Raw genomic sequence first — 18740 nt, 5'->3', positions numbered from 1 at the left:
TTCTCTCCTTATCTCTACTATTCATTACATAAGAGTTAAGATGATTTATTTATATGAAAAACTATTGTGTTCTGCTTGGTTTAGTTCTATTCTTTTTTCAATATTTATAATGTTTGTTTATTTATTATGTTTTAAAATAATGGCGGGCGTATACCGTCTGCACAACAAAATATTTGGGATTATTTATTGTTTTTAAAAAAATGAGGCGTACACTGACTGCACAATTGAATTAATTTATGCAAAAAAGTTATTTGGGCGTATACTAATTGCACATATAGAACTGTCTTAATTCTTATGATATTTTACGATTTTATCAAATTAAGCTTTTTATTAGTCACTGTTTGATTATTTATTATCTGGGTGTTTACTGACTGTACAATGGATTCAATTTACGAGGGTAAGTCATAAATATTCCATGATAAAACATTATTCATTTGCTTTACTCAAGTTTGTATACAAAAGGCGAAAAAGTTATTTGAATGTATACTAATCGTATACATGAAGCTGTTTTAATTCATTCAATATTTACGGTTTTTTTAAAAATTAAGTTTGTATTAATCAGCGGTTGATTATTTAAGATGTTTTATAATTAAAATAGCGGCGTATACTAACTGCACAAGTAAATTAATTTATATAAAAAGTAATTTGGGCGTGTACTAATTGCACATATGAAGCTATATTAATTCGTTCGATATTTTACATTATTTTTTAAAAATTAAATTAAATATTTTATTAATCAGTGTTTGATTATTTATTATGTTTGTACTTACTGCACAAGGGAATCAATTTATGAGGATAGGTCATAAACATTCTATGATAAAATGATTCATTGGCTTTGCTCAAGTTTGTTTACAGAAGGAGGAAAAGCTATTTGGGCGTATACTAATTGCACACATGGAGCCGTTTTAATTCATTTACAGTTTTTTTTAAATTAACACTTTTATTAATCAGTGTTTGATTATTTAAGATGTAGGGTCAAAAATGGTCAACAATTTGCGAGGTTGCGTTATAAAAATTTCAAGATAAGAAATTATTAATTTGATTTATTCATGTTTGTATATAGAATGCGAACAAATTATTTGGGCGTATACCAATTGCATATATGGAGCTATTTTAATTATCTGTTTTTCTAATTGAAATTAATTCTCTGGTTATATATTTTATTTAATACAGTGTAGTGGGTCAGTCCAGATTACACGCAAGAACAAATTTAAAATTATAGTTCAAGAAATTATTTTTGATAATATACTCCTGGTGTATACTAACTGCACATATGAATAATTTATTATTTTTATTTGATTACAATATAATGCTCTATTCTGATCTTGATATAGGCGATTGAATATTACAATTTAGGTCGGTACTGATTGCACAACTGCGATACGAGCTATCAATTTTTCGTTTATGAGAAAACTCCGCAAACAAATTAGGAACTGATCTGATTCGTTAAAATGATCGAGACCATGGTCGGACAGCTTGCTTTTGTTGGGATTATTTTTTCTCGGGTGCGGAGGCGAACTGGGTTAATCCGGGCGCCTAGGGAATGCAAAACTTTGGAAAATCCGTTTTATAGGTGTAACATAGTTGCGATATTTGAGATGGAAATAATGGCAGCTTCGGAAAGAATTCCTGATACGTTTCGAAAAATATTTAAAACGCCAGGCTAATTAAAATAGTTCGCATAATATTGGCGAAGAATGACGTGGAACTCTAATATCAAATTTATATACATGGGTCGGTACGAATTGCACGAATAGTGACAATATTTTCCAAAAAAATATTATTGTATGATTGTTTTAAAACCTTTTGGAGTGATAAGACATTATTTGGTCACGTTGCCAGTTCTCGCAAATTATATGTAATGTTATTGTTAATACTTATTTTTAAATGCAAATATAAAAGCGAAAATTAAACAAATTAACAATGAGCTTTTTAATTATTGTGTTCATTATTTTAAATCTATCTCAAGCTCCAAATCTATTCATGTTAATTCTGCATTACGGCTAAATAATAAAAACTTAATTATATCACTCAATGGATGCCCGATTCCCCAAGCAGAATCAGCCAAAATACCTCGGAATCCATCTTGTCGGTAGATTAAATTGGAAACATCACGTTAGACAAAAAACAAAACACATTAGAACCAAAATAAAACAACTATACTGGTTAGTCGAAAGATACTCTTAACTTGATCTAAAATGAAAGAAGTTGATTTATAAGACAATCATAAAGCCAATTTGGGTCTATTTATATATTAAAATTCAAATCAACTAGTCATACAACGCTGTCAAAACAAAGTTCTTCGATTGATTACCAATGCCTATCACCACGTAACCAACGAAGAACTGCACGATGACCTGGAAATCAAATGGATTTGCGAAGTTATCCTAGAATTCGTCTTGAAACACGAAATAAGATTACTAAATCATACTAACGTGGAAGCAATACAACTGCTGGACAGCGCGCAGGGTGTCAGGAGATTGAAGCGAACCAGACCATACGAACTTATATAAAGTGTATATTTTAACCAGCGATGCCCATTATTAAAATATTATTAAGCCGGCTTGGTGGCGCAGTGGTAAAGGCGGTGGGACGGTCCTCATACTGTTGCGATAGCCGCGGGTTCGAATCCTGCTGGGGCATGGTCGTAAATGTATGTTTGTGATTGTTTAAAATTTGTGAATGTTCTAGGCAAGAGTGTAAAATCCGACAAGGAAAATGATCCCAGCCACGCCAGTAACCAGGCTGGGTAAGACCGGATGTCCTGGATGGTAAGTTGGTCACTGGCCACTCGGTAGGCTTCATGCTGAGGACCGTGGTTCGGAGCCCACGTTAAACTTTAGGCCCAGTCCAGATAAACTCATAGTTGGTAAAAGGAGACTTTAAAATATATTTAATAAAATATATTATTAAAATAGGGTCAGGTAAAATTTAAAAAAAAATCGATAATTCCTTCAATTTATATTTGAATTTCGAAATTGTCGATTGAGTTTACCTTAATACCTTCGGCGTTACATTTTGTTTTTTTTTCGAAATGGGCCTGGAATAGACGGATTATTTTTTAGCGGGATTATTATTTGAAACGTATCGGTTATTAGCGGAATAGTTCGGAAACATTTTACTGTTGGAATTTATGTTTATGTTCGAAAATTCATTTTCCGACTTTCCGAATGGGAATTGGTAAAATTTGATTTTTTGATATTCGGTTTTGTTTTGCTTCCTACGTCAATAGTATATTTTAATAGCTTTTCTGTGTAGTTCACTAAATAAATAAATTACAGTCTAGTTACCGTATTGCTACTAAATCAGTTATAGAGGTGTTGAAAACTTTAATTTGTCGTACCTCATATGTCATACTCACCAGACGTTGCTCCTTCAATATCATTTTTGTTGACCAATAGGGCCATTCGATGTTCTATTTTTTGGTCGTATTTTATAGCGATTGATATTGTTGATAAACAGAGAAGTATCAAAACTTAGTTATTGAAAAATTGTTGTAGAACCTTAGGATATATTGAAGTATAACAGGTGCGTCGTTTTTGGTCGAAAAAATATGTTTTCGAGGAAGTTTGATGCATATTTCACTTGGAGTGTATAGAAACAAACATAATTTCTGGCTTTGGTGATTTATAAATCCAGATGTAGAGCCAGAGAAAAGCATTGTGAAAGTATGACTGTTTAGTGATATTATTATTCAAATATACTACACCAGCTGTTAAATAATCGGTCTATTAAGTAATTTTAAAAATTATTTTTGAACATGTTGGTTCCTTAACAGTCGTTACTCTAATAACCCAAAAACTATTGATGTTCTTGTAAGAGGGCTTTATTTATTGGAAAACAATCTGCGACCTGAACTAACATTTCTAGAACGGAGTTATAAATAATTCACAGTCGTACTATTTTGGATCAACCACGATCGTCATCATCACTAGCCAAAGTGTGTCTACATCATTGCCAATACGCTGCTTTTGTTAGCTAAGACTGCGGGCGGATTTTATATTAGGTTTCGCTACAGAAATAGGTGCATTTAATACTCAAAAATGTGGAGGATGATCGTTGCATCGATTTAATTAGACTCTGTGAGGAAACCTTTTGGTTTGTTATGTTAGTCCCCTTTTAAACAACTAGGGTTTATCTGGACTGTATTTACTTGTTAACATGGGCTCTGAACCACGGCCCTCGGTTGAGCTCTTACTGACTTCTTTGAAACTCCTTCATATTTTAGAAGTAGCAGCCCAATATCTTTGACCAACGCTTGGCATATATGTTGTTATATCACAATGGTTATTCAAAATGGTGTGTTTATGTTTGTTTGCGATGTGACGAATGAAGTATATAGAATTAAATGTTTAGCTTATTTTGGAATAGGATTGGATTGATACTGTTGACTAAACAAGTCGCCACTTATATTCGGAATTAACTTAGTCACGAAGCAAAAAAGATAGATTGACGTCGGATTGGTAATTGCTTGAGAAAAAGCATAGCAGTTCAAGCTGTAAGGTCACCAAAGATGGATCGAAGTAGCTCAAAGTCCCCTAGCCAAGAACTATGGGAATTAGGAAATATCCGAAAAACATTCTTAATTCGTAGATTTTAGACACAAGTATCGCATCTCATAGCGTAAGGTCATCAAAGACGTACTGAAATTGATATGAACTAACGTAGTCTACTGGAATCTCTCCAGAAAAGGTGAAGAAGTTTGCGGTTCAGGGTGCATACAATAGCTCAGTTGCTCAGTAGATGTTAAAAAGAACCGTGCAGAACTTTGTATGAGGTTTAAAAAATGTGGTGGTTGCTTGGACGACAATCTGAATTAACACATATTAATCTACTACTATACAAGCAAATCTTGAAGCCTGTGAGGACCTCCGGTGTGCGATTATGAGTTGAGTTGTACACAAAAATCTAATATTAATTCAAACTTATCAAAACAAACCTCTTTGCAGCGTTATTGACATCTCATGGTACATTAGAAACGATGACTTCAGAGATATCTAAGGGTACCAATAGTCATCAAAACTTGGGATAGCATTCCACAAGAGTATAACATGGAAATTTGGGTGAAAACAGTGAAGTACATTAAAGACAAATTGGCGGCTTTGGTTATGCTTGTTTGAGATGTGTTAAGAGTTTTGTTTATATTAGAATTTGATTGATGAGCAATATCATTTGTACAGTCGATTCAAAAACTCTGCACTCCTTTTCTTGTAAAGTGTTTGTGTAAGGGGATGGTATGGTATAAAATAAAGACACACGCTAAACTGTAATATTTTTTATTAAGTCCTTTTTACAACAACGTTGCAGGTGTTTTACAACTAACAACAATCATGTCGGATGACTAAGACGTATCTTTATTATTTTATAACAACGTGAAGGAGCCCGTATTAGCTAAAAGTACTCAGATTTCTACAAAACGTGTCTTGTTCTATAGCTTGATGAAACAACGAATGTATAAATAAATACAAAAGGACTATCCGTCGAGCCGGATGGTAATCCGACTAGCGATGGGGTTCGAACCGAAGCCCCGAACTTGGTTGACCCTCCGGCCGGAACCTAACAAACTAAATTGGTATTTAGTTCAACAACAATATCTACATTATAATATAATGTATTATGTGAATATCGATTTTTATTTTTCTTTAAATACAGTTATGATCATACAATTGGTCATTCCATCACCAATTTCGTGAGAGTTTACATGAAATTATTACAACTCTTTTACGTCACGGAGGCGAGGGGCTTCGGGTCGGCGCGGAACGCATAGACGGGCGTTTTTTTCTTGTTTTTTTTTATCGTTTAGGCTGAAGGAGACACGTAGATCGTACGTGATCGGGATGCTGCCCGTCCGTGCGCGCCGTCCCCGACCGATGAATATTTACTTCTGTTTGTTTTTTCTTTGAAAATGTTCAGCCAAAGAAATTACAGTTTGAAGAAGGGGACGAAAAAGTAGATGAATGTGTGGTTGTCTTGAGAATTCCACTTTTTTGCTTTAAATTATTATGTATGTAGGTTAACGAACATTTCGTCCATATTTATCTAGCTTAAGGTTACACCTAAAGATAAGCGAACGTAAAACAAAATGGAATTATACGTGTAGTGGCATTTGTAATTGTATACGTATTACATATAAGTGATTTCACTAGCCACACGTTAATATTCATTTTTATGAATGAGAGAATGCTTACAATTTATCACAGACCTGAATAAGTCTAAACATGTTAAAATTGCTTTTGAATTTCTTGTTCATAAGTAATGGTCGCTCGAGAGTGCCATCGCGACAGGACGCTTCATTTTTTAGATCTGGACTTTAAGAAAAATATGAAGGAAAAATTACTAGACAGTTGTAGTTAATAACTAGTTGAAAATGTGTACCATATGATTTTAAATAAAAAAAAGTTTCAGTGGGGGATTATTGAACTTTAGGGAGGTCAAAACTTTGGATACCATTCGACAAGGGTATATCATGGAAATATGGGCAAAAACAGTGGAGTCAAGTAGGTCATTAAAGACAAACTGGCGGCTTTGGTTATGCTTGTTTAAGATGTGTTAAGAGTTTTGTTTATATTAGAATTTGATTGATGAGCAATATCGTTCGTACAGTCGATTCAACAACTCTGCACTCCTTTTCTTGTAGTGTGTGTTGTGTGTGTTTGTTGAAGGGGATGGTATGGTATAAAATAAAGACACACGCTAAACTGTAATATTTTTTATTAAGTCCTTTTTACAATAACGTTGCAGGTGTTTTACAACTAACAACAACCATGTCGGATGACTAAGACGTATCTTTATTATTTTATAACAACGTGAAGGAGCCCGTATTAGCTAAAGGTACTCAGGCCTCTACAAAACGTGTCTCTTGTTCCATAGCTTGATGAAACAACGGATGTATAAATACAAAAGGACTATCCGTCGAGCCGGACGGTCATCCGACTGGCGCCGGGGTTCGAACCGAAGACCCGGCCTCGGGTGACCCCCCGGCCGAAACCTAACAAACTAAACTGGTATCCAATTCAACAACAATATCTACATTATAATGTATTATGTGAATATCAATTTTTATTCTTTAAATATAGTTATAACAATACAACTGATGATTCCATCAACAATTTCGTGAGAGTTTCCATGAAATTATCACTACTCTTTTACGTCACGGAAGCGAGAGGCTTCGGGTCGGCGCGGAACGCATGGACGGGCGTTTGTTCCTGTTTTAGTTTTATCGTTTCGGCTGGAGGAGAGACGTGGATCGTGTGTGATCGGGACGTCGCCCGTCCGTGCGCGCCGTCCCCGACCGATGAATATTTTTTTTCGGTTTGTTTTTTCCTTTTAAAATGTTCAGCCAAAGAAATTACAGAGTGAAGAAGATGACTAAGAAGTAGATGAATGTGTCGTTGTCTCGAGAATTCCACTTTTTTTGTTTTAAATTACTATGTATGTAGGTTAACGAACATTTCGTCCATATTTATCTAGCTTAAGGTTACACCTAAAGGTATGCGAACGTAAAACAAAATCGATTATATGGTAGTGGTATTTGTAAGTGTATACGTATTACATATAAGTGATTTCACTAGCTACACGTTAATATTCATTTCTATGAATGAGAGAATACTTACAATATATCACACACCTGAATAAGTCTAAAAATACTAAAATTGCTTTTGAATTTCTTGTTCATAAGTAAAGATCGCTTGGGAGCGCCGTCGCGACAGGGGTAGCGCGAAACGTCACCGTCACCGCACCCTGTCGGACGGACTCGCGAATATCTAGGAACACTTCAATGAGATTTGTTTGGGTTTTAGACGAATGAAGGGGCGCTTCGATTTTCTATTTGCATTGATAAATTAAAACCGGCACTAAAATGAACGTTCAAATAGCATTTACGATATCATTTCTACGTTATAGCAAGTGGTTTTTCTAGATAAAAATACTTTCAACAAGGAGTACTGGCGTCTCTCGTCGCGTCGTTGATGGTAGCGGAGGTGTGTGTCCAGTACGCGCCTTGGTAACCGTGTTTTCCTCTTACAAACCACGTTTTGTTTTATTGGCTAGTACATTGCATTGATTGGCATTAAGATATTTAATATACTTGATCTAAAAATTACCTATGGTTGAGTACAAGATTAAGGTGGGCTGTGTAGTGTTATGGTAGTCGGAGAAGGCGTCCTGGAGAAGGGAAACGCGAGAACTAAGCGAGTCTGACAGAAGCGGGAGGACTGGTCTCGAAATAAGAGGTGACACCTTCTCCGACCATGGGGATGTCACGTTGATTTTATTCAAAATTCGCGCTGAACATGGCGTTCCATTGCGTTTTGCCAAAAAGACACTTGAGCAACGACAACACTTGAGGCTAAGAGCTACTATTTTTAGGTAGCGTAGATAAATACATACAGAGTCTACCGGCGTACGTGCTCCTTCCAGTCAACCCCTCGGCGACGTCGACCAGAAAAAACCGCACACAGTTCCAAAAAAAAAAGATCGGCAAACTTTCCATTTCCCAGAGTCCATCGTATACCCGTACACATTCCACGGAGGAAACAAACGTTCGAATTTTAGAAAAATATATGTACACATATAACATTACAATTATTATTGTCATAGAAATTATTGTTATGTACAAGAAGGTGTTAGAATGGAATTTCAACAAATGAAATATAGTATTTACACGAAATATATTAAATTTTATTTTGCTTGAAACGTCGGACCTAGAAGAAAACCGTGGGTATCTGGGAAACGTAAGATTTGCGAAAACGGATCCATTTTATATAGGTACATAGTTCAAGAAGATTGAAGACGAAAAGCTACATGGAACATAGTCAAAATCAGGTCGAGCTCTGACGCTCGTCAAGTAATACATTATGTTACAGGTTTTTTAAAACATTATTAATAACATTTCGACTTTCGAGAACATATTTTTCACGTTAATATTAACATTAGCTGCAAGTTCTTGTCGATATCTTCTCGAGAGCTACAACGGGTGACAGGAAAATCATAAAATCAACAGTCAACAATTATATATATAGAGTAATTCATGCTACAATTGAAGAATACATAAAAAGCTTGGTTAAATCTATCCAACAGACATCGAGAATAATAAAAAAACGCCTGGTCGGGAATCGATTAGAACCTCCCCAGACTCTGTTAGATCTGAAGAAGTTTCCACCAGCAAATCTGAAGGGATCACCGCTAGTGTATAGAGTAAAGAGCGACTGTGTATGTGTGAGTGTGAAGACGGTAGATGGAAAAAAATCAAAACTCCAAAGAATCGCGCGTATTTTGTTTCTCATCGAGCTCGTGTTTCTCTCTTTTTTTTGTTAATTATTTTGGCCATACAAAAAAATATGTTTTATCTACCTACAAAAATGGTAACAATTTTTTTTAAATTTCTATGACGAGATGATCACGATCACGTGCGAGCGTGATGATCTCGTTCGTTATTTTTTTTTGGTTGTTTATCGCAGTCTCTTTTTGTGTTTTTTTATTCTTTTACGGTATGGGGGAGGGGCTAGGGGCTAGGGGGCGGGGCTTTGTCCAAAAAACGGGAAGGGGTGGTGGTGGTGGGGGGATTTTGAGATCGCCTCTTAGCCGTTACTACCATTAAGTAAATAACATCACAGGTGTCAAGTCTACCAACTAAAATAACAAATTATCAGTTTTATGTAAATCTAGGGTCACAATGGCGGCGACGGCTCGCATTGGCTCCAGACGCCACTCGCTGGATGTCCGTCCGTTCGGCTGTTTATTGCATAACGCATTTACTCTCGATTTGTGACCGTAGTTCGTTAACGCTTGTTTCTATTGTGTTCTTCAGTTCTGAAAAAACGGGACAGATACATGTAAACAGGTCCGGGATGACTATGAGGGGGGCGGGGCCGACAAGAGACGTGGGCGTGGGCACACGACCAATGGGCAGTGACTGTGGAAGCTCCGCCCTTATTAAACATCACGGGCGTTCACGGTCACTCCCACAATACACAACAACAATTCTAGCAATCGTACTTACCCAGCAAACGAGTAAAACAAACCAAAATAACATAATCATGCATTCAACATCGAATAAATCTTGTTTTGTGTGAAAATATCAATATATATATAGAAGAAATAAATACTACGGTTCGAAGTAAGTAACAAGTACTAATATAAAGTTGAAAATACACTTCTCGTCAGGATTCTAATGTGTACGTTCATCTTTAATCGTCTTCTTTGAAAGAAACAAAGACAGCCAGTCGAAATGATAGAAAACAGGAAAAGGTGGAGAGATAGTGCGTCATTTTTGGCAAAATACGAACTCGTCTAAAACGAATAATGATAGATCCTCGTGCTCGCGACGATGACGATGATTGATGATGGTGATAATGTGAACTGGTGTATAACTTATCACTATTTGAGCAAATAAATGTCAAACATCGAAAATGTCGTTCGTATTTATATTAATTTATTCATTTGTTAAGTACGTCTTGTTTTGGATTGTTTTGATTATATTGTCTGATGATTTAGAATATTCTTGTAGTTTGAGGTGATATAGTATATGTGAATGTGTGTTATCCTTAATCATTAATAAGTTATTATAGAGATACGCGCTAAATATTTGGTACGATTTTGTTATATTTTCAATTTTTGTAAGGATTTAAAACATTCCTATATTTATATTATATCAATTTACATACCTACACAAAAAACTGGTAATAACTGAACGAAAAAAAAATCTAATTAAAACTAATATAGTCATGCAATAATATTTAAAAATATATCGTAATTGAAAAAAAAAGAGTTATAAAAACATTGAATTGGAAAATATTAAATAAACTATAAACGATGATGAATACACACTGGAGAAGATCCTAACTAGGTACAGAATGAATGAGACGAAAACTCGTCTTCAAATGATCACGAAAATGGCAGGAACAGCAGGAAAGTGATCTATCAACCAATACGCTGGATGTAGCTCTTTAGAAACGAAGGAGAAAAACAGAAAGAAACATTAGTCAAGTGCATAGCAGAATTTGAAAAATATATGTAGAATTAGTGGAACTCAAAAAGTTAACCAAAAAAGGATCTGGTAGCAATTATTATATTGAACCTTATATCAATTAAGTAATGGAGTAGACCATTGAAAAGACGTTGCGTAGGCAAGGTCAAAGGAGTACCATATTCGTTAAGAGCAAAATGTGTCAGAATCAGAAATAAAAGGAAAATCTTACGTTAAAGTATTGTGAATTTGTCAGACAAGGTGAAAATAGATGAGATGGTGTAAAGAAGTTGACAAAACATCAAATTCACAGCTAAAATTCAACAGATTGTTAGATAGATAGGCATCGTTATTCCAATAAACCCTAATAAGTTATTAAAATTAAAAAAAGGTATATTTAGTCTGGTAATGTTAATGGTGTATATCAATTGTCAAACAACATAAGTATAGTATACAAGAGTCACTAAAAAATAATATAAAACAAAAAAGAATTGTTATATAACAATATAAGTAACATGGTAAGGAGAAAAATAACTTGAGACAAAACGAGAATATAAAAAATTATTTAAAAGATAGATACTGTGTGATATGAAGAAAAATACTAAGCAGTTTTAATCCATACTTGATTATAATATAACGAAGTCACGATAGTAGAAAATTAAAAACGAAAATCCAGAAACCAACACATATATTTTTCCTATCAATCATAAATATGCATTAATTTTTTTTTATCTTAATATCCGATGTCGTGTCGAATATTTTCAGTGTATTAGGGAAATTTTCGGTAATTTTTAACGACATAGCCTTGTACAACGGTTAATAAATTGCTACCCATGGGCAAAATTGCCCATAACCTCGCCATAAAAAACAATAAAGGCACGAAAGTGGTCGGTAGGTTGATTATTTTTTTCGATAAACCAGCGATAAGCGTGATTAATTCAATAAATTAATGCAATAGTCTTAAACATCCTTACAAAAATCAAATATAACGTCAGTTTGAGAAAGAATTATTACATTACAAGTTCAGTGGGGCATGAATTGAACTAGACAAGAAAACAAATTAACATATTGTTGTATTTCTGATTTTTTTTAGGTCGTAGATAACTTCATGACAGATAATTATATTTATTTGGTGTTGATGTTGCTACTAGCTTATTTTTGACAATTTACTGGAAACATTTTGAACAAAAATGAATTGAGTCCATGAAAAACATCAGTTTTTTTTTCATTTTATAGTTAAACATACATTAACTAAGCAAAATAGTATGGTAATTATTAAAATGGTCAAATGAGTTTCAGAAAGACACTTGGAAATTGGAAATTTCACGAATACAAGGACTTGGAGCAAACATAATCCTTATATTTTGAACTCAATAATAAAAAATCGCATTGAAATTTTCAACGAATTAAGACAGGACCGTAATAAAATAAAAAAAAACTGAAAAGAATGACAAGAGGAGAGTTTCCTACCTAAAAATATTATGAAGATATTACGGAAAACTACTAAGTATAGATAAAAAATGATAATATGAAGCTTTAAGTTGGAAAACACAATAATGAAATAGAAGAGACGAAACAAACAAAGTAATGCAAAAAGAGGAGTTTTAGAAAAAATTAATGATATTTAGGGCAATGCAATAAGAGATGAATGATTGATTCTAATCACTACGAATAATTACTAAAACCATATCTAATATTGTGGCAAAGAAATTTATCATAAAAAAGAGGGAATGGAATTAAAAAAAAATTGAGAAATGGAAAAAAAAGGGATAGGGAAAAAAGAGAAGTATAATGTAAGGAAGAATAAGAAGGTAAGAAAAAAGTGGGATACAAATAAGTAAAAAAGAAGAAAAAAAAGCAAAACAAGAAAAAATAGAGGAAACAAAAAGTGGTTAAGAATTACACTACCACAAAACTGCATTAATAATTAAGATTTTAGCCGAAACAAAGGATTGATGAACATATACAAGCAAAAAACAAGGAAATAAAAAAGAACAAAAAAAGTGATTTCGGAAGCTAAAAATTTAAAGAAATACCCTACAATCTGGTAGAGAGTATTTAAAAAAATTTAAATTTGAACATTTTAAAAACTGTCTTTTGTAATGCGACCACTAAAATAAATAAAAAATATTCGTTACTAACACCATATAAAACCAAATAAACTGTATCAAAGAAAGTTCTATTTAGAATATTTTTTATCAACTAGGGTAGATCATAACTGTGACCATCCCAGAAGATATCCGGTCTTACCCAGCCTGTTTATAACGTGGCTGATTTAAATATAGAAATACAATATTGTTTTATATTATTGCTAATTCAATTCATCCACTTATTCTTACGAACTATTATTGGACAGGGTTACAAAAACTATTTTGAGCTTATATCCTTAAAATTATTACTGATATTATAGAGAATGATCTCTTTTTTCAAACAACACATATATTCTACCCTGTAAACGCCTGAGGGTAATTCACTAAGGATAATTGGTCGGGGGAAGATAAAACACCAATAGCAGAAAGCTTACAGTCTTCGTATCGATGGATACGTGAGGTTCGAACATCGATTTTGTTATGTACGACCACAACCACAAAAATAATGCAACTTTTGATACCCATAATCATTTTTTTTCTCTCTTTCATTGCATTGTATCGATATAAAAATCTATAAATACATTAAAAAAAAACAAATGAAAAGATGAAAACAAAGCTAGAAAAAAAAGTTCGAATCTATTTATGCAAACAATAATTGAACCCATCGGTTTGGAAGCTGTGTTCTCACACAAGGTGGCACTACAAGCGCTGGTCATTCACATAATTAGGCAGCGTTTTTGGATTCGTCTAAGACCCGCTACGCACTCACTTGTCAGCTCGTCCTCGTCCTCTGCCTCCGCCTCCCTCGCCAGTTCTTCGGGCGTTTTTTTCTTTCGCATCAGCGGGTTGGGTTCTTCTTGGATGGGGTCTACCACTTCTTCCTTTTTCTTTATGTTGTACTAGAAAAGAGAGAAGAAATATGGATTATATGTCCAAGTCGCCCGATAGATTTTTTAATTATTTTTCTGCAATGTTAACAAATATATGTTAGAGCCCCCAAATATAAAAAAGAAAAATAGAGTATTGTGTATGTTATTTATTAATATACGATATTTAAAAGTTTCGATGTTCTAAATGAAACAGTTATGTTACTCTTCAATGATGCTGCTGTCTTTTATGGGTAAGTAGGTACGTACTTGTACATCTAATAACAAATTTATCGATAAATTCGAGATAATAAAAATGATAAAACGATCAAAGGAACTATTTTATAGAGCGAAAACATATTTCGAAACCTCCCTTTACATATTAAACGTTTCCATTTTAAAATAACGGGTTTCCTCGAGCCCGATTCGGCCGGACCTCTGCTAATGGTTACTTTGACCGTCATTAAGATAATTCGCTTTTTCCCCGACTTGGCAACGATGGCTGCTGGTACACAACCATGCGTTCATTAAGTCGGCCATTGGATTAAAACGCGGGCTATATCGTTCAAAAAAATACGTCGTTCGCAAAAAGCGACCTTTTAAACAATTAACTTCAAAGGCATCGCCATTATGGCGCTGCGCGTTTGTTTTTTTTTCCTCGACGTCAAGCGACGATACTAAACCTTAATTGGTAACAGAGCGCCCTTATTCTTTTATGGTTGTTAATTAAATGGACGTCGTGCCACTAGATGGCGGCAGCATTCTCCGCTTCTTTACTATTGTAATTGGTAGAGTTTTTTTTTGAAGCATTACTTCGGTTAAAATACTAATTAGAGCCTTATTTATTATAATGTTCAGTCTGATTAAAAGCAAACAAGTAATTTGGTTCTAAATATTTAAATTAGTGTTAGAAATAATTTTAAAAAAGTGTTTTCGATAATTGATATAGGATTCTGTTATTTGAGGTATATGCAACCAACAATGCGCAATATATACATAATCTATAGAAGTATGAATCTCCTTTCGTCTGTACGTTTATTGTTCTGTTATGTTCGTTGCAGATATTCTTGCAGTTATAGCGAATATTAGTTGCTACTAAATTCAAGGTATTTTTGAAGAGGATTTTTTATTAAGATTATGATTTTTTGAGTTGGGAAAATGTTCACGAATTTTAATTGACTACATTATGTTAGACAAAAGGTAGAGCAGACTCAAACCGTCTAAAACCGTACTGCCAAGTGAGAAAATACTCCGAATTTGACTTAGAATCAAATATATTGGTTTATCGGTCAATTATAAAGCCTATTTGGACTAAAGGGTTTGCACTAAAATATCAAGCCAACTAGTAAGCCAACAATGTCAAAGTTCTTCGATAAATTACCAATTATTATTATGACGTAACCAAATAAGAAGTACACGATGATCTCTAAATCAAACGGATTTACGAAGTTATCCAAAACATCATCATAAAACATGAAATAAAATTAATAAATCACAGCAATGTAAAACTAATACAGTTACTGGACAACACGCAGGAAATCAGAAGATTAAAGCGAACCAAATTATATGAACTTAATAACAACATTATTAGAAATTGTTATTCTAGTGTTGTATTCTGTGAATCTGCTTCTTAGTCGTGTTTTTTTCTAACTTTCCTATATAATTTTCTTTTTTCCTTGATGTTGTGAATTTGATAGATTCCCTTCGGGTATCGCTATTAATGTAATAACATATAACATTATGACATTAAATGACAGAACCCAATGTGGATAAATATCGAGGAAGTTATATATATCAATATCTATGTTACTGTTATAGTAAGCAGTGTTCTTGTTGATTTGGTGCCCAAATGACAACCTTTATAGTACGCTTATTACTAACATTGATATAATCACACGAAATTTACCAAATCAAAGGCTTGATAGATCAAAGCCTTAATTGTACATCAGTCTTCTATATATTCTAATTTATTACCTATTCCATACGATCGCCAATCGCCCGGCTAATTGCGCAAGTATCGCAAACAAACAACGGAGAATGGAACGAAATGCTGAAGCAAATTAGTTTGCGTCCGGATTTATTGCTTTGTTTGAGCAATGCTCTGATTTCGTCGTAACTCAAAATATTAGATAGAGTAATTTTTCTAATACGAACAGTCAACAGATTTGATTATTTATTATGTTAAATTTATTCTGTTTCGTCTTAAAAGAGAGTTTATATAAGTATGTTAAAAAACCTTTATTAAAGCACTCAAATTGAGAAATTATTTCTCAAAAATAATTGATGTAAAAGCGAATTATTTTTTTATATAATTTTTTTAAGTTGATCTAAAAAAACGAACAAAAAAGAAACACTTGTGGTTCGAGGAGCTGGAAATCCCAGAATCGACCGTTAGAAAGTTTACGTTAACGGTAAAACATCGATCATATTTTAAGGGTATTTTGATATTTTATTGGTGCGTTTTATGTTTCTGGGAAAATTGAGATACCGGTAAAGAGCGAGGTTGTCACCTCTGCTTGATTGGGATCTACCACCCTTGCAGACACCCAGCACCAAAAATATTGCCATAATTGGCAACATGTTTAGCCCTCTCCTCGAACTGTGATAACTTAACATGCCCAAGGGTTTTTCAAGCTCTATGAAAGTTCATTTATGCTGCCGCGACCGTCAGAGTAACTGCGTTTTTCAATCGTGCCGATTATACAGTGTTTTATGCTACACAACCCGAGTTTTTCACAGAGTATTCCAGTTTTTTTAAATTTTAATTCTATTCATTTAACTATTTATTTACCTATTCATTTATCTATTTATTTACCTATTCATTTATCTATTCAGTTACTATTCATTTACCTATTCATTTATCTATTCAGTTACTATTCATTTAACTATTTATTTACCTATTCATTTATCTATTCAGTTATCAATTTATTCTGAACATTCTCACCTATTTATTTATTTAATTATTATAACTCATAATCACTATAAACCAAAGATAATAGTTTTATGGCTGCAACTGTAAATATAAATTGTAGCTATCTTATAAACCAGAGGCTAACGCCAAACTGGTCAAAGTTTCTGAGGTGTAGTTATGATCTATGGATAATTTGAAGCATACATAAACGCCACCGAAAGTGGTTTCTACTGGCTCTTGATGGCAGCGTATCTAGCGTGTGGCTTTTCGCTTTCTCCCTTGTACGCATTGCACGTCAATCATAGTTGGAGCTGGAGAAGTGAGTGCACTAGTAACAGTACTGTTAATTTGTTAATTTGTTTATTTATTTTAAAAATTCAGCTTTATCTTAGCGAGGCCTACAAACCTTAGTGACAGTAGATCTCGCGCGTTATCCCCTGATCACATTGCACGTCATTATCGTTAGTATTAGGATATAAGCTGGTACGTCGCGTGCTATACCTTCGTACTGTGTGCACATGTCATACTTCATCCAAGCACAGTTTATCATTGCTATCAGATATCGCTATTGTCTTTCATCATTATTCTCTAATGATATGTTTAGGCATTGTTATCACTATCGGCATTGAAAACTTAACAGACCGACGTACAAATTTAATTACCGGCCAATTGGCCTCAATTATCAGTATCATCACCGTTGTTAATCAACGTAGTCGATAATTAATTTAATAATTATACGGCTGATTTAACGTTCTTTATATCTTACTCTTATTCTCGAAAATTGGTTGCTTAAGTACTTTTTTAAATCTATTTCAGGACTGTCGCCCGACTACTTCCTCAATCGACGTTTTCCTGTTTAGTTTTAGTTTAATCGATTTATTTAGTTTAGATTTAGTTGTTTGTAAGTACTTTATATGATATTTGTTTTTATTGTCTATATATTTTTTTGTAACTAAAATAAACAAATGTCCTTTAAAAAAAAAAGATATATATGATGATATATATGATATATATGATATATATGATATATATGATATATATGATATATATGATATATATGATATATATGATATATATGATATATATGATATATATGATATATATGATATATATGATATATATGATATATATGATATATATGATATATATGATATATATGATATATATGATATATATGATATATATGATATATATGATATATATGATATATATGATATATATGATATATATGATATATATGATATATATATGATATATATGATATGATATATATGATATAATCAAAGCTAAAATGTAATGGTATTAGACCGTAATAAAAACTATCGATCGAAATTTGTTTATGTTAATCGGTATTGCAGCTCTCTACGTTCAGTTTCGCTTGAAAATGAACTCTAAGCGTTGACAACCCTCAAAGGGAGTCAACCTGACTCCGTTAGGGAGTCGTTTTAAATTAACGGACTCCCTACTAGAGTCAATTTGACCCCGATTAAGATCCTTCTTCCATTTCTCGTCCAGCGGTGGGCTTCTTGAATACTCCTTGTCCTAGTGTCTCCATCTTCTTTGGACCTACTTTTTTACATTTTACCTTAGTTATATTTTAAGATTACGTTAGAAATATTTGACTAGAACTGTTGGTGGCTAAAGTTAAAAATATAAAGGTTAAAATCATACTTTTGTTGAGTAAATGAGGTATTGCAGGATGCCAAGATGTGTTTACTGGAATAGGGTTTGTGGCGATGAAATGGCAAAAAGGTTAGGGAGTTGGAGAGAACGAGGAGCTGTAGTGTATGAAGAACCGTTGAAGAGTTGAGGTAAGTCCAACAAAGCATCGGTTGTTGAAATTTGTTGTTGGTATATTTAACTTCATATCATAAGATTATAGATTATTAAAATGTTTTCTTGAAAAG

The 18740-nt window shown here is 33.5% G+C and overlaps 1 protein-coding gene across 10 annotated transcripts in view; it reads right to left on the bottom strand.

Annotated features, from left to right (window-relative positions):
• Nucleotides 1-6694: 6694 nt before the first annotated feature.
• Nucleotides 6695-18740, bottom strand: part of cpx (synaptic transmission protein complexin) — a 443610-nt gene continuing 431564 nt past the window's right edge. For 9 of the 10 annotated variants that reach the window (XM_076409239.1, XM_076409236.1, XM_076409241.1 and 6 more), the window contains 2 exons: nucleotides 13826-13955; nucleotides 6695-9810 (listed from right to left, as the gene is read on the bottom strand). In XM_076409239.1, the coding sequence (XP_076265354.1) occupies nucleotides 9737-9810; nucleotides 13826-13955 (204 nt within the window). In that variant the 3' untranslated portion in view covers nucleotides 6695-9736. Of the gene's footprint in view, nucleotides 9811-13673; nucleotides 13956-18740 lie in introns of those variants that run through there. The other variant, XM_076409243.1, reaches the window with a different exon arrangement.

Source organism: Rhynchophorus ferrugineus, unplaced genomic scaffold (genome assembly GCF_030347505.1).
Source record: "Rhynchophorus ferrugineus isolate W39M unplaced genomic scaffold, kcgeb_rfMv2 rfM7, whole genome shotgun sequence".
Taxonomy (NCBI): Eukaryota; Metazoa; Arthropoda; class Insecta; order Coleoptera; family Curculionidae; genus Rhynchophorus; species Rhynchophorus ferrugineus.
The sequence above is the reverse complement of the archived record's forward strand: the minus strand, read 5'-3'. Positions and strand labels throughout refer to the sequence as shown.